Source organism: Daldinia vernicosa (genome assembly GCF_022497035.1).
Source record: "Daldinia vernicosa strain CBS 139.73 unplaced genomic scaffold F5Y00scaffold_27, whole genome shotgun sequence".
In the NCBI taxonomy this organism is placed as follows: domain Eukaryota; kingdom Fungi; phylum Ascomycota; class Sordariomycetes; order Xylariales; family Hypoxylaceae; genus Daldinia; species Daldinia vernicosa.
Genome location: NW_025953943.1, coordinates 363,671 through 385,244, shown reverse-complemented (window position 1 = coordinate 385,244; position 21,574 = coordinate 363,671). Strand labels below are relative to the sequence as shown.

General features: G+C 45.9%; 2 protein-coding genes across 2 annotated transcripts; both read left to right on the top strand.

The window, feature by feature from the left end:
* Positions 1-10,284: 10,284 nt before the first annotated feature.
* Positions 10,285-11,464, top strand: F5Y00DRAFT_238915 (MRP-L47-domain-containing protein). Its single transcript, XM_048008030.1, has 2 exons — positions 10,285-10,905; positions 10,973-11,464. Exons 1-2 carry the CDS (start codon positions 10,375-10,377, stop codon positions 11,282-11,284), a joined length of 843 nt encoding a protein of 280 aa, XP_047864273.1. The 5' UTR covers positions 10,285-10,374; the 3' UTR covers positions 11,285-11,464.
* Positions 11,465-11,731: 267 nt separating this feature from the next.
* Positions 11,732-14,264, top strand: F5Y00DRAFT_238913 (rab GTPase activator). The gene is made up of 8 exons (XM_048008029.1): positions 11,732-12,019; positions 12,143-12,167; positions 12,237-12,296; positions 12,379-12,406; positions 12,482-12,827; positions 12,890-13,432; positions 13,488-13,642; positions 13,709-14,264. Exons 1-8 carry the CDS (start codon positions 11,974-11,976, stop codon positions 13,895-13,897), a joined length of 1,392 nt encoding a protein of 463 aa, XP_047864272.1. The 5' UTR covers positions 11,732-11,973; the 3' UTR covers positions 13,898-14,264.
* The last annotated feature ends 7,310 nt before the right edge of the window (positions 14,265-21,574 follow it).

The following is a 21,574-nucleotide window of genomic DNA, read 5'->3' as shown; positions in this document are numbered from 1 at the left end:
ACTGTATGGTATTGGTATTGGTGTTGGTATTGTTATTAGTATTGGTATTGGTATCGGTATTGGTATTGGTAATTGGCATTAGTATAGTGAGGTATAGTGAGGTAGATGAATATGAAGAACTCTGGTTGGATACCTACGAGTTGGAATATACTACTAGGTAGGTAAAGTAGCTTCGTCCTAGTCGACTTCGACAACGCCTCCGGTAACGTGGGACATGTGGTATACTATGTATACTATGAGGTAAGGTATGATTTGATATTTTTTTCCACCTACAATACGTACGTATGTACTTTTGGCATTGGATAGAATATTCGACATATGTAATAGATAGTAAATAGTAGTATGTCAATGGCATGTAAATGGTAATATCCTAATTCCCTCCCACACCCCCCATTGGCAAACTAATCCATGAACCTCGAACCATGGAAGCGTGAACACCATTACACTACTACCGTAGCAGTGCCGTAATATCCATCGTAGACATTTCTCCCGTGCATTCTGCATGATAGATTCAAAAAGACGGACAAAAAAAAACAAAAAAAAAAGAGGTATGTAATTGCAATCACACCTGATGCGCAAACCATGCATGCCTCTTGGAACACAAGACGGTTAGTTCCGATACCATCGTCGCCCTTTCGCCCTATCCATTTGTTGTCATTTTATGGTCACTTGATGCTCTATCGCGAACGATTTGTTAGCTTCCCGTCCCTACGTTCCTACTATCCCTCACGAATCATACGATGAAATATCGTAATTCAAAACTACAATACGTATTATCTACTATGTAATAGTCCAATTGGACACAAGCCTCAAACTCAGCCGTCAATGCATCTACTGATTTGTTGGCATACATGCGCCTAGTCCAGGACTGTACCTATCCATTGGGCGATCGTCTGTGGTGGCCGGCGGGAATAGCCAATCCAAGAGAAACGGTACTGTTTTCCCGGCTGGGATACGTGAGCTTCCCCGATGATCCATTCTACCGTACTCGCAATACGATACGATACCTTTTCGATTACTAAAAGGGAACAAATATCTATCCCGTTGCACTTTAGATCCTACATAACTAATAGTTTTGGGGGGTTTTGGTTTTATTTTATTTTTTTATCGTTGTCTGATTCTGTGCTCCTATTTTGCTAGGGATACTATTATTAACGAAAGATACGCTTTAGAACTTCAAAGAACAAGAGAGCATCAAAGTCTTAATAATAGTATCATTTCACATGCACTTCATATGCTCCTGCGAGTCTGCCTCCAACGCATATACAGATACATATCTTGCCGTGCTATAGCCGATGTGCGCGACTCAGGCGAACTATGTAGGACTACGACTGAATCAGGCGAAGCTGCCCAGGGAGTTGGGCTTCAAACTGCAATGCATGATTGCGTCGAAGAGCTTGGTGCATGAAAACGTGCAGACGCCGCGTTCTTCCCTATAGGATACCAGTTTGTTAAATCGAAGTATTCGTGTAAAATGTTCCTAAGACGTAGTATCGTGAGATTAGTCGAGTCGAATCGAACCGAACCAAACAAGCGAGTGGTGCTTAATGCATCGTTGTTTTTCCGAAGTCGTAGTTTGAGAATTTCACGTCACAAGCCATTGGAAGGACTAATCTCCTAAGTTATGAAGTCTATCAAGTCTAGACTTCCGCCAACAATATAGCCGCCGTAGCAGATTTATCGCTCTGAAAAATGATACTGGAAAGGGATATTTGGGCTTTCTCGATTCTTCCTCATGACAGTGTCTTGAAAGGGGAAAAGAGGGCTCTACTGGACCGTTCTCCATTGCCGAACGCTAACTACAATGACCAGACGGTGGAGTCTTTTTTATTTTTTTTTTTTCCTACCTTGCTCAAGCGCGACTAGGATCTAAGATGTAACAGACAGTGTTGATCCATGGACTGTTGCAAACACTTGTGAGTCTTTGAAAACACACATTCATATGATGGTAGTAACACTGTGATGGCATAAGAATATCGTTATCGTGAGCCAGCACTGAGTAAATTTACAAACTTTATGACGGTCTTCAGTAAATCCTGATCGGGAGCTGAATCTATTCATTGACCATAGCGACAAAAACCGTATCGACCACTATGAATTATGGACTAACACCGATTCGTGAACGAGATACGCGAGGAAAAGTAGTAGGCCTACCGAGTCAAGCGAAACGGGCCTAAAACCATTCGATGGCTTCCTAGTCTGATCCATGATGAGCCCCTAGTCTCGCCAAGACAGTTCGGTAATTGTCGATTGACTTTAAGAAGTCGATAGGAAGACATGCCGAGATCACCGCTGTAAAGGGTACAATTACCTAACCCGAGGGGACTGGAGTCATTTACCAGAACTCAGCACGAAGCTTAGACTTTGGTCCTGTTTGTATCCCTCAAGCAGGGTTAAATATTGCTTCTCACTCCCTACTCGAGCACGAGAATAGAAAGCGAGTTAGCAATATCACAAACAAGCCTAGACAAAACCGTCGGTCTAGCATATGGGAATATCTGCTTCCGATGTTCGCAGTTCTAGGTTTGTTGAGGCTTTCTTTCTTTCTCACCTCGGTAGGTAATACAGCAGCAGCCATTAATAGCAATTACATTATAAATCCGGAAAAGAATTTTCACCAAGCTTGCTAGGTTAGACAACTATATGATATTTTCAAACTACATAAGCTAGCAAGCAACAAAGCAGCCTCCATCATCATCATTGGCGCTGTCGCGTTCCGAGGACAGAGATTCGGAACGTAGACGATGGGCTAATGCTGGCGCTGAGTGGATAGCTATGTAGACTTGAACTGCTGAGCTCTCATCCATGGCGATGCTGCAAAGCTAGGAGGGTGGAGCTTCGTGGGAGTCTGATGTCGTATGTAGTTGGGTCCTTGGAGACGATCCTGGGAAATCTCCAGGAAAAGCCCCATACAAAACCGTAGAAATACATCCACCACGTCTTCTGTCAACCATTGCTGCGGGTTTTGTGCAACGTAGAGTGGACACCTCAGCTTCAGCCTCCAAAAGGTGGGCAGATCTGAATATGCGCGACATGGCCCGAATCTCAGTCGAATTAATCAAGACGGCACGCGTACGGGACCCAGCTTGTGTAACTGCAAAGCTCCATTTTAAAAGGGCCATTGTGTCTCCAGTCCTTCCATAACCCTTCTATGACGGGGGGCTTGGTGTCTTCTTTTCTTTTTCTTTTTTAACTTTGAAGGAGAGAGGGGTTGAGGTAAGGGGCACTAACACACACCATGTCAGCAAGGTCCAAGGTACTGAACGACTTATCTTCATCAAGATGCCGTAGGTTTCCCCTAGATGGCGGGAGTCCCACCTCCCACATGGCATTTTGTCATCTGGCATCACTCATATATGGGTGTGTGTATACTAGTCAGTCAATATTGAAGTTAAGCGTCTATATAGTATCTAAACTCAATAATAAAGACGAGACAAGGAACAGAATGCGTAGCCTCGTTTCCACCTGAAAGAATAGCCATATATTTGCTAAGCATCACCAACTCCCAAGTTTTATAGGTCTACCACTATTTGGACGAGGGCTTTTATATCCTTGGCGACCGGGTTTGGAACCCTGCCGTACATAAGTGCAGGATCGAAAAAGGGCATTCCGATTCTGTGGCAGGGATAGGCGGCTGAGAAGGTTTCTGTTGATATGTAATGAATCGTATCTTGTAGGAAGCACGTAAACAAGATAGGCATCGTGTACTGCTAATTTAGCATTACCTATGAACTTCTCTTATTTCTTCCAGCCGATTCTATACAACATTACCTCGGACTATTTACCTACATACATAGTATGTACCTAGGTAGGTGTGCACAATACGATGCTGTGTACGCATGTGTATGTGTTGATCGTAGCACATACACACGTACAAACCTCCTAAACCGCACACAGTATTTACAATCAAGTATTCGAGTATGTATAGATGGTATAGCAAACGACTAGGGGCGTCATCATTACATATTTGGGTATCTTCTAAGCTTGTTAGTTCGCCTATGTTCCCAGCAGGCTGTGATTGAACCTAAGTGAAAACACGAGAAGTTGTTGGGGAATGACTTGCTTCGGAGACGTAACGTTCGAGTGCAGATGATATCAATATCAACAGATCATTCGCGGACCCTTTTACGTCTTCAATGGTATCTGGTATATCAATCTATACTCTATCTGTATGTATGAGAGTAGTAAGATAGGCATGTACTATGTATACTCGCTCACCAGGGGGTGCTACATAGAAATATAGGGTAGGTAGGTAGGTACTGCTACAAGATGCACACTCACCTCCGCCCGTTCATCATTGGTGGACTTAGAGACGCATCCCATGTCGCAAGGAGGACCCTGCACACAGCCGGGTATCCGCCGGACCAGTCAAGCCGCAAGAGTGACGAGTTGACGCTCTTCCGAAGAAAAAAATCTCGAGACGGGCCGTGAGAACTTCAAAACCGTCTCTCTCGGTCAGCAGGCATTACGCGGTCAACAAGAGGCAAATTCGGTCGAGAGAAAAACAAAGAAGGCAGTCATGTAAGTCTTCGCTATGTCCTACGTAGGTCTGAAAGGGGGCTGTTGAATCGGATATTATTCATCAGCGTCCATCAGCGTCCTGCTGACCTCACATACATATTACCAGGTAGGTAGGTAGTTTCTTATTCAGATTCTCATCATCATTATTCTCATTCATCATCTAGCCAACCCTTATCAGCCCGTGGTGCTTCGTTATGGTACCATCGAAGGTGAGCGAAGACATGTATGTATACATAAATGTAGATACATAAGTCTGGTCAAGTACCAAGATACTTTGGCGATCATCTCTTGGATGTATTGCAATTATCCAGGATGTAGCTATGCATTAATCCAGGTGCGGTCAAGGAAAGCCGTGGCTAATAGACCAGGGTGTTGCTCAGGGTATGCTACCCCTTTTGGTTTAACGCCCTCCCGTTCGACCTTTGTATGTAGTCCAACCATTCCCAATCAGCCAATTCCCCCAATTCCTTGCCTCTCCTGTTTTGGCGGTCAGTGCCTGTCAGGTTTATTAGCATGATTCTTGCATCATCGCCAACCGCCCTGGCCGAGCTTGCACCGAAATCTTATCCTATCATACCGAATTTAGGAACCCTTTGCCCCCCCCCCATCTTCGCATGCGAGGTTTTTCATGGCCGTGTGACTATGCATCGTCTCTTCAATAAATGTGGTAATCATGTCAAAGACGAGTCGATATTTCAAGTGCCGATACCGCCGCTGTTACGCATGGGAATTTTTCCAAGCTCGACCGCAACATCGTGACCCCCATTGAAGAAGGGGGACTTGGAGTGACAAGGGACCATGGAAGCTCCCAAGCTTCCCAAGCCAAAATAACTCCCCGCGACGGGGACGGGCCCCGGGGAAGCATAGCCAAAAACTCTAGGAAAAAAACCCATACACTACGGGCATTATTTTATTTAGGAGACTTGTTTCATTACGAATTCTACAATACGTATATACGAATCCCCTAATCCCCTTACATAGTGACGCGGTTACAGGTTATTGCAAATAACGCTTAACTCCCGGGACAGGGCTGGCACGAACCATGACGAATACGTGTTATCGTATGTACATGCGTGTATACGTGGGATAGTAAAATGTATGTATGATACGAGTTAACTATGTGTGGTATGTTACGGGATGTAATGTAGGTACGCTGTGCCGCCGGCAATGATTCCCCCACCGCCACACCCAACGATCATTATATAAAGTTGCTGGATGGCGCGCTTGCGGGCGAGGCGCGCATCTACTGCTTCCGAAATTATGTAGACACTGATTATTCATAGAACAGGATCCAGATGCCAGCTTGCCCCGGTCCTATCATGCGAAGACCGCCCATGAGATGCTCGTTCCGCAGCGACTCAGACCAAAGAGTTCATACACTACATCTACATCACACATTCATACATCATACATTACCATAACAGCATAATCCAACATTGCGGACAACAGGAACTTTGAAGCATTGTCGATTGCACGCATGGTTCCCCCAACGTGGACGGTTACACCAGTTGCGACAACAGGACAAGCATCAGCTGGTTTCGCCCTAGGGTCTGATGGTCGTGTCCGGGGATGGCCTGTCTCGAGTCCTGAAGAAAACGTCCCGGGCTTCCGATAAGGGCAATCCGCAGGGAACAACTGATGAAGATCTTATGAGCTGCCATCCTGATAGGCTTCTATCAGCCGAGTTTCCAAACTAGACAAGGTTTACCTACCCTGAAATACTGTGCATTAAGAAAAGTTATGCATTCGGCATGGAAAAGATCAACGCCTAGGATAGCGACCTTGACGCATTTTCATCTACACGCAGAAGAATCACTCACGATGCTTGCATCCACGTATATAACAACGGCTTCTCTGAAGACTTTATAGCTTTAACTTTGAACACTTCGAGCCAGTATTATTCCATCATCCAAGGTTAGCAATACGATACCATCATGTATTAGTTAAGTCGCTTATTTCAGCATTCGAATTATTCATCAAATTTTATATATTTATGACTTATTAGACGAGCTGTGCCTTAGAGGATTTTCGGCTATGGTTATGGTTTTCCATACTTGTTTATTTCGAGATGGTCTAGCGCTCAAAGTCTTCCTTCACCCCCCGCAGACCATTGGGCAAGGCACACGAAGCAATGGCTCTCGTTGGCACGTAGTGCAATCAGAAGCTATCTAGAAATGAGCAAAAAGAGGCCAATCTCATGTGGGAGTAAAATACCGAATGCTCCGGGATTCGTTCGAGTCATGTTACTCGCCGTTATTACAAATGGGACGAAAGGTAGTGCGGGCAGATCAAAGTCGTCTTCTGCATCTAGACCTGTCTAGACTCGGTGATGCACGCTGGCTGTCCGTACGCCTACCATTCGATATGACAAGTGATGAAGACATTCCGCATTTCGTACTTGACATTACAAAACTCGGTTTTAACGGTATGTAATCACGAAATGATCGTCTACTATGTATCAACTAGAAGCTGTGAGAAACCCCGCCAGGAGAAGCAAGCCATCACGATCGTCCCGAACATGGCTAGTTCATAACGCAGGCAACATACACCCGTCGGAATCTATTTGACGAAGCACTTAGTTAGATAGCTTGACGATAGCTTCCGCTAACTCCGGTGGAGGAATTCGGCAAGCACTGCGTGTAGATTCTGGGCTTCGATACACTGTCTTGACGGTAAATGCCGTTTAGATAATATGTCAACGCTCTATATATTCTTTTGTAGGATAGCTTGATACCGTAGTAAAAATTCAAACATGTCAAAGCCTGCCTTTTCCCCCTATCTAAATAAGCGTATTTTGAAATACCTACTGCTAGTTTCAACTACATTATACCAGCGCCCTCTATTATTCTGTCGAATCGACCGTCACGACTTCCGTAAAACGAACTAAATCTAATAAAGACAACTAGACCACAGCTCAAATAGAATGAGGCGTACGAAATACAGTGATGAGATACGCCAGTATCGAATTAAGGATGGCTTGAAAGAAATATTACCAACCAGTCAAGTAACGGCTAGAAAACAGTGCCTAGCAGTTTCTGTAGATCAAAATATGACTTATTTGATCGTGACAATAGTATATGTCCTAAAAGGGTGTTTGGCTGACGCCCTATCAATACTTCATTTTGCATGAATATTTACAACCCGAGAGATTCTACCAAGGCAGGGCAAAGGATCTACATACGAGAATTCTAGCCAGATATGTAGGAAAGAAGCGCGATATCCAGATCCTTGTCTTCGACAGCCATAATTCGCCTATTCCGACCCCAAATCTCGGCATCAGCCAGTATGACCTGCAGGTTCTGCGCTACCACGTAGCATTATGATAGATAGTACTATGTAGTATGTAGAGTGAGGCGTCTTGACCAGGCTAATCGCTAACCGAAATCGCCAAGCTAGTCATGCCTTAAGGTAGGTAGGTATATTAATTTTTTTCTCGACAGAGGAGCCCTTAGTTCGTCCTAGTGCCGGCGCTTCTAACGTAGTCTGGGTCGGGATAGAGTATCTACTTTCCACTGTGCTTGCCAGCTTACGTACCATATGAAATATCGAGGAAGTTATTGGGTAAGCACTTCTTTACCGCCGTCGAATAGCTCAATTTGTCTTACGAGAATTTTTTGAGGCTGGAACTATGTACGGCTGGACTATTCGCCATTACACCGAGCCTACAGTAGGACGGTTGTAATCTCGGTGAAGGCTAGGAGAATTCAGACGTCGTGGTGGGTCTCTTCTCCTGCTTGGATTCCTCGCCGCGAATGTACCTACATGGAACATCCTCGTTGCGAAATACGGACTACTGTTTCCAAGACGTTGTCCTTTTCCTAGGTACGTAATGGCCTGCAGTTACAATGCGTGTGTAGTATTCGAGACACATACATAGACAATAGAGCAAACGTATGATGATAGAACCATCTAGTTATAATTTATCATTGGCGTGTTGTATGTAGTATCTAAGAGGTAGGCATGGAATTTATATTTTGTATTTACTTAGCATCAGAGCTCAGAGCGAGCGCTATCCGAGTTAAGAAAGGCGTCCCGGCATAAGCACGTTCGCGCTACTTGCAAGTTCAGGGGTTGCCTCTTACAAAACCTATATGGGAAAATTCATTGCGAAGAAATACGATAGTAAGGGGTTTAGACAAGGCTAGAGAATTGCATCACCATCATCAAAGTATTCTGAGCAAAGCTCTTGATAGTTGTGATAGTCCTCCTCGACGACCCCTACCTCTATCCAAGCAATTGTCGTAGTGTAGGTCTTCATCCGTTCTTCAAGTCCCCCCACACGAAGCCCCATAGATATAGAGTCATACCCATTCCCCAGAAGCTGGCTATAGTCGTGGTTATAGCATGTCTCCAGTGCTCCATATACCCGCTGCTGTGAGCTTGACTTTTGGAGAAAGCGGGATCTAAAGACAGAGCCTCAACTCGCTGCCGAGATCGTATCCACCACCTAGAGCTTATCATCAGTAGAACCTCATTTCTCGCCGCGTCAATTTTTGCCGAATCAACCTTTCGATGACGATAATAATGCCATTTCCGATTTCATGTCCTCGATAGCTCCCTCATCCCCTTTTCGAGATGCGTATACGACCACGAGACCGCCTCTGTCTCCCGCGATGGCTTCTGATAACTCCTTCGATTCATCCACACGAGCATCCTAAGACGGTACGCCAACGCTTCTACCATCTCCCTTAAATCTCAAAGAGCAGCAATACCATAAGAATCCAATTTCTCTTCGAGTTAAACATGCCTCTTTATAGAGAGTAAACAGGCTTCTTCTGTATCGACTTACGAAGACACAGGCTTCGACAATTATCCCAAAACCGACCGCAAACTATAACGACACCTACATGCTCGCATCAATTCAAGCCCGAAGTGCCCTAAGTTATAATCAAGTTTGATTTGCATACGTTACGTGCTAAAAAGCAAAAACACTTACATCGTAGATCCTATTCTTAGGTATTGATTGGACGAACGAACGATTCCAAGAAAATAAAAGAAAAAAATATAGTTAGAGATAACTACTTAATAAGTCTATGGGTGTACACGTAGAATAAAGTCAAGTATTAGGATAGACGAGTACAATAGGTCTACGGTTACTACTTGGCCACTGCACAAGGAAAGACGGTCTCGAATACCTACTGCTATAGAAGGGGAATCGGACAGACATCCTGCCCCAGCAGTCCGGGCCCAACCCAACTCTGCCTAATCCACCTCATTGGGTATATAATAGAATACTACACATGCCAGGGAAAAGCTTAAGCAAACCTACGATATTACCCTTGTGACTCGTCACAGATTTAATCAACGATACCAAGACACGATGGAGAGGTTTGCTACCAGTTCAACATTAGGTACCTCCTATCAAACACTGTCTACTTCGTAAGCCTAACAATTAGACAAAAAATTTGTCTGATACCGCAACCGCACAGTTACGAGCAAACATTGGTCTTTTTCGTAGTTTCCTACCGTAATAGTGCTGCACCCTTCCAACAACGACTCTTTTGTCTATCTCGTACCCAAGCCAACTTCTTCACGACGCGTCCTAACTTCACTGACTGATCGTATAATAAAATTATCTTGTTAACTTGCATATTTGAAATAGCAATCGTGTATATACAGTAATCCATAATAGATATGTCAAGCCACAGCTCTGGTGGGTCTGAATATTGTCTTATGTAAGCTCTTATGTAAGTATAATAGAGCTCCACTGATAGCTTATCGGATTAACCTCGACAATATCGGATTAACCCAAAAATTCAATCTCGTCACAGTCGAGATCACAATTAATACATATCGCATACCTACGGGATATCCCACCTGTACGGCATTCCCGAGGTACGAGGTAGTGAATTCATGGCGACAACTACCTCTGTCCGGCCTGCAATTGGCCGGATAATAAGCGCTGCTGGGAACCAGCATGTTGCGAACCCGTCGTCTCTGAGCGTGCTCTTAATAAGAGCTGCGACTCAAAGTTGCCCCTTCTCCTCGACCCCAGACCGAAGTATGCGCCGGGCGCGCCGCGACAACAACAAACAGCGTGGGCTGAGCAGCATATACCGGTCAGGGCCGCGATTTAGGATGAACATCGAGAAGGGTCAGCTACCGAAACCGGTAGATTTCAAGCCGGACGTTAAAGTCGACCCGAACCACGGACTATGGGAGTTTTTCTACTCCAAGGAGAGGCTCCTGCTTACTCCCGATGAGGATTCCGAGCACGGACGCGGGTGGACCGTCGAGGAGCTGCGACATAAAAGCTGGGAGGACCTGCACAAGCTCTGGTGGGTTTGCGTCAAGGAACAAAACCGCATTGCTACGGCGCGGAAGGAGAAGGCCCGGCTGAAGCTTACGAACGGGGCAGACATCATGGAAGAAAGGCTATCAGAGGTAAGAGCCTACATCTAGAATCGACGACCCTTGCTGGCGCTAACCTATGCGTGCGTGCAATACGTAGGTCCGCAAGACTATGAAGTCGATCAAGCACGCCCTGACGGAACGGTACTACGTATGGGAGGACGCGAGGAAGCTAGCCGAGACAGACCCAGAAATCGATCTTGCCAACACAAACCGCCCTTATACTCCGAGTTCGTATTTCGACGAAGACGTGAAGGAGGCGGAACCAGCAGAGGAGCAAAAGGAGACACAACAAGAGGCGTCATCGGAACAACAGCAGGAGGGATTAGAAAAGTCGGCAGCTGAAAAGGTTGATCCGTCTACGCTTCCGCCTAGTGCTACAGAGCCTCAACAGCCCTCGACGAGAGTATGAGCTTACGAGTAACTATATGTATTGATACAGGGTATAAGCTCCGGGAATGGAGCATGTAAATATGTTACATTAAGCCAAAAGCCAAAAGCCAAAAGGGTTGCAAGATGAATTGTAAATCTACCTTAATGCCCAAGCTTAGGTTAGGTACATAATTCGTAAACTCATATTAGATGGCTTCAATGATATAATTGCAGTGACAGCGGTAATTATAGCAAATATAGGCAATCAATAGTGCGTAAATACCCTGTAGTAGATAACAAGTATTGTACCTGATAATAAAAGGGGGATAAGGAAAGTTAGATTGGAAAAAAAGGGGGGTTTGCTTTAGGTAACTAAGCCAAGCGCGGGGTTGGCACTAATTGGAGCTGATTGGCGGTAGCTCCCTTTATGTAGAGGGGTTCAGTGGTTTAGTGGTCCAATGGTCCAGTAGTGGTCCAGTGGTCCAGTGGTTCAGTTCCATTGATACTCGAGCTTCAGAACCATAAACGAACCAGCAAAGCTACTTTTGTATTGTATCCACCACAACAACCTTCCCTCTCTCACCGATACTTTTTTCCTCTCCTTCTCCTAAACATCCTTCCTCGTTTGGCCTGGAGTCAACAACATAATCTCTCTAATCTATTTTGACGATTTAAGACCAGGACTCTTTACTTAATACCACATAGATATATCGCACCACGCAAAACACCATGGACGAGATCGCAAAGGAGTACGATGTCATCGTTTTGGGCACCGGTAAGTTCTCTTTGGGCCCCGCATTCCCCTACCCTACTTGGACTTCGTTTGCCTGCTACGGCCTTGGTGGGGTTTGAGCTTCGTGATGTTGAGTTAGCTAACACGCATTCTCTCTTCGCATAGGTTTAACCGAGTGTATTCTCTCTGGGTATGGATTATGGATTACATCATAGCAGATCGCTGACACAACGTATCGAACTGGGCTAACAACTCCAAGTGTGCTGAGTGTCAAGGGCAAGAAGGTTCTACACATCGATCGCAATGATCACTACGGAGGGTAAGTAACAACAAACAATAACTAACAACATATCCCCTTATTATAAGTAGTCGACATATTGCTAACAAGTATATCCATACAGAGAGGCTGCATCCGTAAACCTCGAGACGGTACTTATCCCACTTCCCTACTCGTCAGTTTCGCCGATAACGTCGATGAGCTAACTCTATCCTTTCTCACAACAGCTATTCAAGAAGTATGGCAACTACACGAAGGGCGAGGAGCCATGGAAGAAGTACGGTCGACCCAATGACTGGAACATCGACCTGGTTCCTAAACTCCTCATGTCGTCCGGCGAGCTGACCAACATCCTCGTCTCTACCGACGTTACCCGCTACCTCGAGTTTAAGCAGGTCGCAGGCAGCTTCGTACAGCAAGGCGCTGGAGCAAAGGCCACTGTTGCCAAGGTCCCCTCAGATGCCGCCGAGGCCCTGCGCTCTCCCCTGATGGGTATTTTCGAGAAGCGACGCATGAAGAGCTTCATAGAATGGGTCGGCACCTTTGACCAGAATGATCCTGCCACACACAAGGGTGAGTAGTGGAAGCGACTTACAAGACGATAAAACAATAGCTGACGGTATCTTTCTGGTTAGGTCTTGACATAAGCAAGTGCACGATGAAGGAGGTTTACGACAAGTTCGGCCTTGAGACCTCTACTCGCGACTTCGTCGGCCACGCCATGGCCCTTTACCTTAACGACGAGTACAGTGATGAACCCGGCAAGGCCCCCGAAGCTATCGAGCGTATTAGGATGTACGGTAACTCGGTAGCAAGGTATGGCAAGTCGCCTTACATCTACCCCCTGTACGGTCTCGGCGAGTTGCCCCAGGGCTTCGCGCGGTTATCTGCTATCTACGGCGGTACCTACATGCTCAACACTTCAGTCAACGAGGTCGTGTACGAGGGTGGCAGGGCGACAGGTATCAAGGCTACCATGACCGGTATCGAGCCTGAGATGAAGTTCGAGACCAAGGCCAAGCTAATCCTCGGTGACCCTTCGTACTTCCCCGACAAGGTCAAGGTTGTCGGCCACGTGCTGAAGGCCATCTGCGTCTTGAAGCACCCCTTGGCTGGTACTAACGACTGCGACTCCTGCCAATTAATCATCCCCCAGTCCCAGGTTGGTCGCAAGAACGGTAAGTCTACATGCTGTAAGGATAAAATATGTGAACCGGTAGCTAATGGACCTAGACATCTACATTGCTTGCGTCTCGTCGGCACATAACGTGTGCCCTAAGGGTTACTACATCGCCATCGTTTCCACGATTGCCGAGACCACTTCCAACCACCACCTCGAGCTGCAACCTGGTCTGGAGCGCCTTGGCCAGATTGAGGAGCAATTTTTGGTAAGTCCGGACATCGATGCTCCCACCCCTGCCAGTCACGTATATTTATGCTCACCATTCGTTTAGGGTCCCCCTATCCCGCTCTATGAGCCCCTCGAGGACGGCACCAAGGACAACGTCTTCATCTCCAAGAGCTACGACGCGACGTCGCACTTCGAGACGACCACGGACGACGTCAAGGACATCTACGCGCGCGCCACCGGCGAGGAGCTCAAGGTGGAAGGCCTCAGAGACCTGCAGGTCACCGAGGAGTAGACGTAGTTTTAACTAAGTAATTCGGTGAGGCAGGTTTGAGGACACTCCGATTGGTAATACTTGAAGAAGGAGAGAAAAGTAAGCTGGTGGCGGAGCGTCGAGTATGCAAAGCACGCATGTGTATCCAGAGCTGTGGCTAGAATACCGACCAGATGAGGGACTACATGATATTCATACATACATTCATATATGCGTAGGAGGCACCGTGCGCCGGGTTTGAAGTCAAGGTGTAGCTCGTCGCTTCTTTTATTTTTCGCTCTGATTTGAAATCTGCAGAGAGGAGAGATATTGTAGTGTAGTTGTTGTTGCTTTGATAGACGTACGACTTTGTAAGGTCTAATTTTTTTCATATTGGATTTTTTATTATAGTGCCGCGACTATTTATGCTAGAGGGGTCGGTGAGATGAGTACCTCATACCTCGTGATATGTTTAATTTACGACTATGTGCGTTGAATAGTCTACCGTAAGGCTATGCTGGTAAGTTGTATGTAGTGGGGTGAGCCGTTTATAGGATGCGCCGTGGCTTGTGAGGCTACCTGCTTAACTCATCTACCGGATATCTGCTACTACTACTACTATTTATTGTGGTCGGTGGAAGATTGGAGGTTGAGTGTTATGCATATATGTCCCTAGCTAGGTACCTAGAGAGTTGTACCTAGTGGCTGGCGTAAGCGCCCTGTCTACCTATTTAATAGGTTTCGGGATAAGTTATGATCCCATTTCTTCATACTACTAGGAGGTAGTTTACTACGGTTCGTTCGGGATTTACTGACGGGTTGATAGGGAGATCCGAGAGACGGCGATAGAGGTGCGGAAATATACTTACCTTTAGTTATAGGGAACTGGTTGGAGAGATATGGGCACTTGCTGCTACAAATTGATAATGATACTAGGTTAGGTAGCTTCGGACGGAGTGCCGAATAGGTGATTGATTCTTGGAATAGTTAGAAAGGGACATTGCTGTTATACTATAACTAAGCTCACCTAGCGAGTGACTGACTTTTGGCTTTGGGGGAACCATCAGGTTACTAGGTGTGCTTCAGATAAGACATTTCCTTATATTCTAGCAGCTAGGGAAACCTTGATATCGTTACGCTTCAAGTATTTTCAATAATACAACTACCTAATGTAACTAGTTAGAACAATACTTTAGGTAGTTGTGTATAAAGGGGCCTCGGGTACTCATATACCTAAGCACTTGGAAGCTACACGGCGGGAAACACATGGCAGGATTGGATTGTATTGTACAGCTCCGTTCTATGCTAGCGTTGCTTTGGCTTACTCTGGCTTATCTGCATTGGTAATACCGTGCCTGCTGCTGGTGTAATACAGGGGCGTCTAACTTGAGAAGTTATTGTAACTACAAGTGGAATTCGTGATAGCACTCTATATACCTAGAGGATGATGCCGAATACTGTAATGAAGTAATTATTATAGTTAACACCTTTTATACTAGATATAGATAGGTTAGGTTAGGTACTTGATATCTTTAGGTACTCATTGGCTTAGGCACCTAAGATACTACCTACCTACACGTTGTCGTCGGTTAGGTTTAGGTCCTGGGGCTGGGGCTGGTTACTCGGGGCCTTAGGTACCTACCTACTAACCTATACTGGGCGGGTATTTACGCAACGTAAGAGTCGAATAAATGATCTAAGATAGGCGTGAAGCTAGATATACCTACCTAGGTAGAATCTGAGAAGCAGAACTGTGTTGTTTTCAAATTAGGTAGGTAACTATCTACCGATTTCTAGATAGCTTCTTAGGATTCTAGTCTATACGGCTATATCCTTAAGACTAGGTACATCCAACTCAGTTTGAGCGCCAGGTGCCATATTCGCTCCTGTGGTAATCGAGAGGCAGTTAGATTAGGTTAGGTAGCTAGATAAGTTAATATCTTATTTAATCGGCCGAATAAACGTTCTCAACCCTATGACCATTCTCTTGGTATAGTTCGTCTTCGTCATTTCCTTCTCTTCTAATTCCCTCGCCCGCAGAAATTACTGGCTATCTCTATTAGTATATCTTATGGATATCCCGAATAATAATAGTACTTATGTCCGTCGGGGTCATTATTGCCTTTTGGCTGCCTGGACGATAGCTTCCTTGTAGACTTTTAAGCAAGTTGCGTAGACTCCTTTCCTCGCTAGAAAGTAGGTTTGTCTTCTAACTAGGGGCTTGTCAAAAGAGCCTTCTGATTCAAAAGAAGAACTGAAATTCTAAGCTAAGTATGCAGATGCTAGGCGTCTTGTATCGAGTTACGCCTTAGATGGCGTGCTCACTTGGTAATCCTCTAACTAAAGCGACGTTTCCTGGGTGTGCTTTATGAATTTTTTATAGATTGAGTAATTACATAGTTATTCTACGAGCAAGATACGTGATCTGTCTATTGGTTGGGTACCTACCTAGGTAGTATTCCCACGAAACGATGTTGCTTGTGTTACATGTTACCTACAGTACGACGTATACTTGTATTGAATATCATGTAGTTAACTTCATAATGATTCTTCCCAGTTTAACTTGCGTAGCTAAGCCTCTATATACATCCCAAACCTGCGTATATACCTTAGGTAGGTAATCTACGGCCTAATACATTCATCTCAGCCGGATACAAGATTGCTATTACGTACCTACATATCACGCTGCGAAGATACTATGGCTAGAGCTCATGGAGTACTATCTACTCGCGATATCGTTAACGCGAATTTCCAATTTAAAATCGAAGCTAGCATTTCTGTGTTTCAAGAACTGCCTTCTATCCTCCTCTTCTAAGAGGAGAAGGGAAGGCCAAGTAAAATGACCTAGGATATCAATTTAGCTACTGACTTATTCGGAGGTATTAAAAAAAAGATAGGAGGTCCACTCCCGAACCACCTCAAGAGAATCGGATAGAGGTGCTACGTGTATGATAGCGGCGTAACTATCTCGCTGTTATGCTGTATCTTAACTATAGCAAGTAGTATGATGAGCTCATATATTTCTAATATAAGACTTGTTAACTTACCTACTGCATGGCGTATGGGGATACTTCCAGATAGATTCATCTTATAGTAGGATTGGAACAGGGAAAGGCCAGAGTGGAGTAGTTATATGAGCCCATTAACACTGTTTTATCCCGTAGGTATATTTGAGTTCAGAACGTTGGCAAACTGCGCGATGAGAATTGCGCTAATATGTGGATGGTATACTTCTACCTATTTCGACGCTCTGCTAGGGAATTTCTTGTACATATCTCAAACCTTGGACGAAGACTGACGTTAGCTTCTACGATATACACAGGAGTTATGTCCAGACCTAAATAATAAGCCATGTTATATTGTGGTATGTTAACAAAGAAGGCTCGTGGTATTACCTCTATCCCTATATCCCTTTCCTAAGATACTCCTATACTCTTACACTACTACGGTACGCACGTACTTCTAATAAATCTGCCTCGAGCTCATGGATAGCCAGCTGTTATGTATCTATCGAGACGCTGCCCTCCTTCAATGGTGTATCGTCTCTTGATATGCCTCTTGTGCAATCATCAATGCCATCAGGGGCCGTCAAGGTAAGTTTTCGAGGGAGTCGGTGTAAGTACCCTGAACCAAAGGCCATTGTAGCATCATGGGGGATCTAAATTTGGCAATAATTATTCCAAATCTACCATCTAGATGTCTAGCCTCGGCGTGCTCGCATCGTCTCAAGGTGCCGTAGTAGTAATAGCCAAGAGTAACAATAGATGCCTAACGCATAAACGTCTAAATTGTTAATCCCCAGCCTCTCTGGCCCTCTTACAGCAGTTTCTTAAATTACGGTGTATGATGGTGCGTGTCCGCTTGGTGAGGCGCATATTAGCGTCCATCTCGAAATAGCCACCCCCAACCCAACTTTGCTCGCGCTCGCAAATTATCATCATTAACATTATAATTATTGTTATTATTACTTCCCGCGTTTCAACTACCGTAAAGTTCGCAAATCCAATCCCATCTCGCCTTACCTACCTATCAAGAGGCGAGGCGGCGTGGACAACAGCAAATGCGATTTTGCATAGCCGTGAATAGGGGTAAGGGTAAGCGGTAGGTAGTGTCTATTCGAAGAACGGGTTAAGTCAAGTTAATCCACTTACACGACACGACACGACCCGTCCCTTGCATCGCTGCTATTGCAAACTTATGCGGTCCTCGGCCCCGGCGACGGAGTTTAAGTCCCCATAAGCACTAAACGGCCTGTCCTGTCCTGTCCTGGTCCCTTGCTGCTAGGTAGGTAGTTATTATCGCGGATGACTAAGGAAACCAACTGCCGCGTGCGAAAGCTGACGGAAAGCTGTGCTTAGTCGGAGTGGTCTTACGTTAGCAGCACGTGGCACGGCGACGATGCAGTATCCGTATAAGTGTAGTGTAGGGCTGACTGCTGACTACTATGTATGTACCTAACTATGATGAATGATATACACTGATGTATGATCCATGATCCTCCCGCTAACGCTTGGGGTATGGAGGAGTCTGGGAGTTTAGAAACCTGTGCAACAGCGGGTGCGGCTGGAAGACGCGGATAGCATCACTGCCCCGTCGACGACAAGGTTTCGGTCCAGGCACCGATATTCAAGACGTCGTGATTTGACCACGGATATACAAGGACGGTTGATACATAGGAATCAGGTGTTGCACTAGAAGCCACCTCGCTGACATGACGAGCGATCGATCTACATGTTGTGGCTGGGGATGGGCCAGTCGTATGAGGTATGTATGTAGGTATGTATCGTTGTCCCGGAGCGAGAACGAGCGAGCGGGCGAGCTGACCGAACCGACCCCGAGACTTGATCTATTCCGAGCGAGTTCGGTCCAGTCGAACATGATAGTAGTAGTAATACAGCGAGTGTCATGTCCGAGCTATGACGCAAGCATCGTGACAAAAGAGCGGAATAGCACCGCCTTTTTTCATACATTTTAGGTGGACTATGTACAGGCATCGTCGTGGGGAAGTAAGGGCACGGGCACCGTGAAGGTGTGAGAACTTACCAACAGTCGTAGGTAGTAGAGTGGTAGGTATCTACATAGGTAAAAAAATGGAGTCTTCGCTTCGAGTACCTAGACGCAACTTTGATAGTATTAGTATACCTAATATAGACTGACACCCAGAGCTCTTTCGCTCTCGTTTTACTAGGTTAAGGTAGTCTAGGTTCTCCATACGCGTTGTATGTATGTAGGTATGTATGTGATGAGATAGTACAAGATGAGCAAAGTAAAGTGATAGAAATAGAGAAAAAAAAAACACAACCCACCGTCAGCTCGAAGCACACGAAACAAGCGCGCGACGGGCACGAGCGATTGGTCAAAACAAACCAGGGGTTCGCCTCGGCTAGAAACTTACATAATGAACCTCACGATGCGAATACAAACCCCGAAAGAGTAATCCATACATAGTACAATGTAGGTAGAGAGGAAACATGACAAGGTCCGGCAAAGTATAGCGTTGTACATACATATCTTCGCCATGATGTTATTTCGACTGGCTGCCGTGCCGATTCTTGCCGTGTGTGGAAAAAAACGAAGCCAAATATAGAACAGAGCTGTATGCGGGTGGCAACGCTGAGGCAGTGCCACCCCCGGCCTTGGACCTTTTTTTTGGGGGACACGACAAGGTCCACGGGAGGGGCCTCGACGACTACATACATATATACATACCTGTACAATACATACATACACTCACCGTCACCGCCGTCAATTTTCCGATGGTGAGAATGGAGCTTCGAAACAAGTTTACTATCTACATAGATGGAAGGGCTCGTCCTCGCTTGTCTGCCCGCGGCATCCAGTAACCCCTGCCCCCTGGCTGCCGAGCTATCATTGTCACGCAGTAAGCATACCTATCCGCGTAGGTATCAGTTAGGTCGATGGGGAACTTGCGGAGGCATGCTCGTCGACAAGGTTGCTATCTATATGTACTTGCAGCAACCAAAACGAATGTTCTGTTTCTTTTGCTTGAACGGGTAGGTAGGTATGTACGCGCACGCCACCTCCGCGATGTCCGGGCCAGCTATGTGCGGTGAGTATCCTGCTGTATACCTACATACCAACCAGACGAGGGTGTTCATGCGCCCGCCGCTGTAGGTATCTATCAGATTGAAACGACCCCGGTGAAAATCTCAACTTGTCATCCACGTTTCATGTTTCAAGTTCAAGATCTGGGTGGGAGGGTTACAGGGTTGCCATTTTAAGTTCTGATATGAGTTGACGCCCAGTCATGAGGCGTCATATACCCGGAGCCTTTAAGGGTACGACGTATTTTATTTATGGGATCAAGTCCGATAGAAGCGATGGTCCATGGAATTTGGTTCTCATTGGGCCTTCTGAGAGTGTGTGTAATGTTTTATGCCTGTTTAGGGGATTATTATGCGTGTTCGTGGGTGTGGCTTCTGCTCATGATCTGACAACCCCTTGTTTATTGACACGCCTCAAGTCGCTGTACGTACAGCTGACATGTGGTAGGAAGCGGCCAGGGGGGTTGCGTTCCAGTGGCAGCTGGACTCATCAACGATGAGTATGAGGCTCGGATTAGTATACATCTTAAGTTCATGATCGAAGTTCGAGCTGACAGTGACGGCAGTAGCGTAGTATGCCGTTCTCAAACAGGTCAGAGTTCGCTTCACTTCTCAGTATGATCAGAGTTACAGAAGCAAATGCTGGGATTTGCGGCAGCTACAAAGGCTCTCAAGTAAGCCAATGAGAAGAACCCAGTGATCCCTCCACATCGAGATTACGTGTAGGCTTAATGGCGCAAGAAATAGAGCGGCACGGCATCTAAGCGTGTGGTGTTGCCACTGGGCATAGGTCTGGCTGGGAGGGGAACCGGCATATTGCCTAGGGGAGCGTTAGCCTGGCTGGTGGTAGGTCTATCTTCTACCAACCGGCAACGGTGTAGCGGGCATGTATTGGACGGGAAATCAGAGACCAGATGGTCGTCTGGATCGCTGATTGCACCCACACCACAACTTCGATGTCATCTGATAGTTGCTATAGGAGGTGGCAAGCTGCCGCCAAGTTCGGTGTATCTCCTCTAAGTATCCTCTAAGGGGTGGAACTTCGTAGGTATATGCTAAAGGGGGTCGCATACTCTATCGCTGGTGTTTTTTCTGCCCTAGGGCTCATCTCCCTTCCTTTATATGTTCGAAGTTGACAATGACTGCAGACATCTTTGAGCGTTAAAGCAGGGTTCTCGTCCGTTAAGTTATGGCCTGGGGACCTCTTGTATTGTACTGTTCTATTTCTTCTTTTACAAGGCGCGAAGTAACAGGATAGCTTCCATGTTTTCACTCGCCGGCGGTGAGCGGCTGCTAAAGGGGTTTGTCGAGTCTAGGTAGATCGAGGCGATCGGAATATGCCTAAGGGGCGAGCACAGATCATAATTAGAATTCGCCGAATGGATAGTTGCGTCTCTAAAGCGTTCACGAGCCATCGTAAGGTTTCATGGTGTAACCACTTACTTCGCAATGCTGGGTCTGATAAATTTGATGCCATCCATATTTGGATCGCAGGAGCTCTTCATTGGTTTACTGGCATAACGGACACTAAGCTGTATGTAGAGAAGCGAGAGATAAGATGGCCATAAGGCTTAGGAAGCTGAGTAGTTGGCTAGGACGAAAGGTGGTTGGTAGTGTAGAGGTCGATTAGCGTTACTCAACACTGAGACGTGCT

What these genes read in the sequence shown, in the direction of transcription:
- F5Y00DRAFT_238915 (XM_048008030.1), top strand. Translation starts at nt 10,375, where the DNA reads ATGGCGACAACTACCTCTGTCCGGCCTGCAATTGGCCGGATAATAAGC. An exon ending in TGGAAGAAAGGCTATCAGAG is followed by an intron (nt 10,906 to 10,972) that starts GTAAGAGCCTAC and finishes TGCAATACGTAG; the next exon opens with GTCCGCAAGACTATGAAGTC.
- F5Y00DRAFT_238913 (XM_048008029.1), top strand. Translation starts at nt 11,974, where the DNA reads ATGGACGAGATCGCAAAGGAGTACGATGTCATCGTTTTGGGCACCG. An exon ending in TGATCCTGCCACACACAAGG is followed by an intron (nt 12,828 to 12,889) that starts GTGAGTAGTGGA and finishes CTTTCTGGTTAG; the next exon opens with GTCTTGACATAAGCAAGTGC. An exon ending in AGATTGAGGAGCAATTTTTG is followed by an intron (nt 13,643 to 13,708) that starts GTAAGTCCGGAC and finishes CCATTCGTTTAG; the next exon opens with GGTCCCCCTATCCCGCTCTA.